At 72.6% G+C, this 2,993-nt stretch overlaps 1 protein-coding gene across 1 annotated transcript; it reads left to right on the forward strand.

Moving 5' to 3' along the window:
- Positions 1 to 839: 839 nt before the first annotated feature.
- MNEG_15763 (hypothetical protein) lies at positions 840 to 2,876 on the forward strand (the record flags this gene model as incomplete). Its single annotated transcript, XM_014035766.1, has 3 exons — positions 840 to 1,598; positions 1,936 to 2,639; positions 2,855 to 2,876. 3 exons carry the CDS (start codon positions 840 to 842, stop codon positions 2,874 to 2,876), a joined length of 1,485 nt encoding a protein of 494 aa, XP_013891220.1.
- Between the last annotated feature and the right edge of the window lie 117 nt (positions 2,877 to 2,993).

Genomic DNA, 2,993 nt, shown 5'->3' on the forward strand with positions numbered 1-2,993 from the left:
GCGCGCGGCGGCGGGGCAGAAGGCGGCGCCGTACCACGCGCGCGCCGCCGAAATCGCCGCCTACACGTGGCACCTGCAGTCTGCGCGCGCGGCGCTTCACTCCGCTGCGCTCGAGGCGCTCCTTGAGGCGCCCGGCGGCGCCGCCGCCGCGGCGCGCGGCGCCGCGGCGGCGCGCGCGGCTGAGCTTTTCGGGTCGTTCCTCGAGGCGTGGCGGCAGCTTCGTGAGTACGAGGTTAGGGCGGCCGAGGAGAAGGAGCAGGTGTTCCGGGTCAAGGGGAAAGTGCAGAGCTCGACTCACAAGACGGAAGAGGTTGGTTTGGGGGATGGGAGAATGGGGTTTATAGATGCAAGAATGGGGGTTGGGGGCGGGACACTGGGGTATTGGGAGTATGGGGGTTTGGGAGAGGAGGAGCAGGGATGAGGAAGGGTGTGGGTCTTGCTTCCCGGTCTGGAAGAAGGGAGCAGGAGGGGTGGGCCTCGTGTGGGGCGAGGAGGCGTGACCGCGCATGCACGCCGTGCACTGGACGGCCCAGGGGGCTGCGGGCGCACCGGCCCGGCGCAGGCGCCACGCCGCCGGCAGACGGGAGCGAGGCCGGCAGCGCATCCGTCGTCCGTAATCCATGGATCGCTTGAGCCCCGTCAACCCACCCCACGCCACCCTCGCAGCCCTTGCAGAGTACTGTCCCCACCCAGATCTTGTTGTGGGTGTTGCTAGTTGTCGTTGTGGCCCAACAAATTCTTTACACCAAACCCTGCATTTCAAAACCGCCCCTCAGGAGGAGGACGAGGAGGACTACAAACGCAGCTACCCAGACCACTTCAACGCATTTGCTGATGTCATGCCCCCCGACGACGGCCCCGACGCCGACGCCGACGACCGCGCGCCGCCCCAGCGGCCGGCGCCGCGCGACCCCGACGACGACGGCGCGGCCGAGGCGGCGTCGGAGGCCGAGGCGAAGACGGCGGCCGCGCGGGCGCTGCTGGAGGGCGGGATTTTGGAGGAGATCGTTTCACTGCACGCGCGCCTCTTTGCGGCTCTTGGGCAGCAGCAGCAGCAGCAGCAGCAGCAGCAGCAGGAGCAGGGCGGCGAGGCTGCAGGCCGGCGCACGTTTGAGTTGTGCTACGCGCTCGGCGCCCAGCTCGCGGCCGCCCAGGAGGGCCGCCTGCCCGCCGCCGTCGACGCGGCCGCGCGCGGCGGCCACCTGATGCGCCTCTCGCAGGAGCGCGCCGCGCTCGCGTCCGGCGCCGCCGCGTCCTCCGCCGCCGCCGTCGCGCTCGCGGCGGCCGCAGCTGCCGCCGCGGCCGGGGAGGGGGCCGGCAGGGGCAAGGGGATGGACGCAGACGATATGGATGCAGCATCAGCAGAGGCCGCTGGCGCGAGCATCGACCTGCAGCAGCCGTTCATCGAGGAGACCGCGCTGATGCAGGCGCCCGTCGCCGCCGTCGCGGCGCGCTGCGCGTCGCTGCTGGCGGAGTGGCCGGAGCACCCGCTGCTGTGCGTGCTGGCGGGGATCTGCGAGCGGCTGATGGCGCTGCCGCTGGCGGCGCCGCTGAAGACGGCCCTGACAGGCCTGGAGCTCCTGCTGGCGCGCGCCCAGGTGGGGCTGCATTCCTTTTTGAATCTTATCAGTTGGGGTGTTGATTTTGTCGACCCATTGGACCCTGGAGGGCGGTGCCCTCTGCCTCTCCCCCCCCCCCCCCCCCGCACCATCAAAACCCGAAAGAAAGGGGGTGCGGGTTGGAGGGATGCGGCGCATCAAGGGCGGAAGGGCGGGGAGAATGGGGCGCCGCGAAAGGCGGCGTGGCGCTGCGGCCGATCCCCCGGCAGTTTCATAACTGATTGGGGCAGCTTGGGGAGTGCCGCCTTGCCAGAAGCTGCATGTGTTGACAGGGAACGTTACAATGTATGAATCACCTCACCCCCAACCGCCGCAGGTCTGGGAGGAGACCGCCGCCAAGCGCGTGTCCCTCAAAGCGGAGCTCTCCGCCGTCGCTGCCGTCGCGACCCGCTGGCGCCGCCTCGAGCTCGCCAGCTGGCGCGGCCTCCTCGTCCGCGCCGCCGCGCGCCACGCGGCCGGCGCGCGCCGCAGCTGGTTCCACCTATACGCGCTGCTGACGGGGCGCCCCGAGGCGCCTGCCGCGGCGCCGCGCGACGGCGACGACGACGCCGCGACGGCAGCGGCGGCAGCGGCAGCAGCAGCAGCAGAAGCGGGCGGCGACGGGGATGCGGACGCGGCGTACCGCCGCGCCGCGTCTCTCATCGAGGCTTTTGTCCAGACGTCCACAGTCGGCGAGTTCGGCGCCCGCCTCGACCTGCTGCGCTCGTTCGCCGCCCAGATGGCGACCGCCGCCGCCTCCTCCGATGGCACCCACCCTGGCGCCGAGGGCGGCGCCGGCGCGCCGGCTGCGGGCCCGGCCGCGCTCGCTGCGGCGCTGAGCAACACGGTGGCTTACTACGGGCAGTACGCGCCAGCTGTCGAGGCTGCACTGTCAGCGGGGCTGGCGCCGCTTGCCAAGGAGTTGAGGGACTTTGTGGCGCTCGCAAAGTGGGAGGACAGGGGATACTATTCGATGAAGAACTCGACCGAGAAGGCGCAGCGGCAGCTGCACCGCCTGGCGCGCCGCGCGGAGCAGTTTTTGTCCGAGCCGGCCGCCGGCGCGCTCGCGCGCGCGAGCCAGGCGCTCGGGCTGGGGCAGCTCGCGCCGGCGGGGGCGGCGGCAAAGGCAGCCGCGGTCGCCGCTACAGCGGCGGCGGCGGCGGCGGCTGCTGCGCAGCAAGGCAACGCCGCCGCCAGCACCGGCGCGGCGGCCGCGGACGCGCCGGCTGCTGCCGCGCCGGCCGTGCCTCAGGCAGCGGCGGCAGAGGATCTGTATGATGGCGCGGGTGAGCTGTCACCGGAAGATCTGGGGGCATCCGCAGGCACCTCCGCCGCCGCCGTCGCCGCGGCTGCCGCGGCCGCGGCCAGGGCGCCCCGCGCCGGCCGCCGCGGCGC

Source organism: Monoraphidium neglectum (genome assembly GCF_000611645.1).
Source record: "Monoraphidium neglectum strain SAG 48.87 unplaced genomic scaffold scaffold05645, whole genome shotgun sequence".
NCBI classification, from domain to species: domain Eukaryota; kingdom Viridiplantae; phylum Chlorophyta; class Chlorophyceae; order Sphaeropleales; family Selenastraceae; genus Monoraphidium; species Monoraphidium neglectum.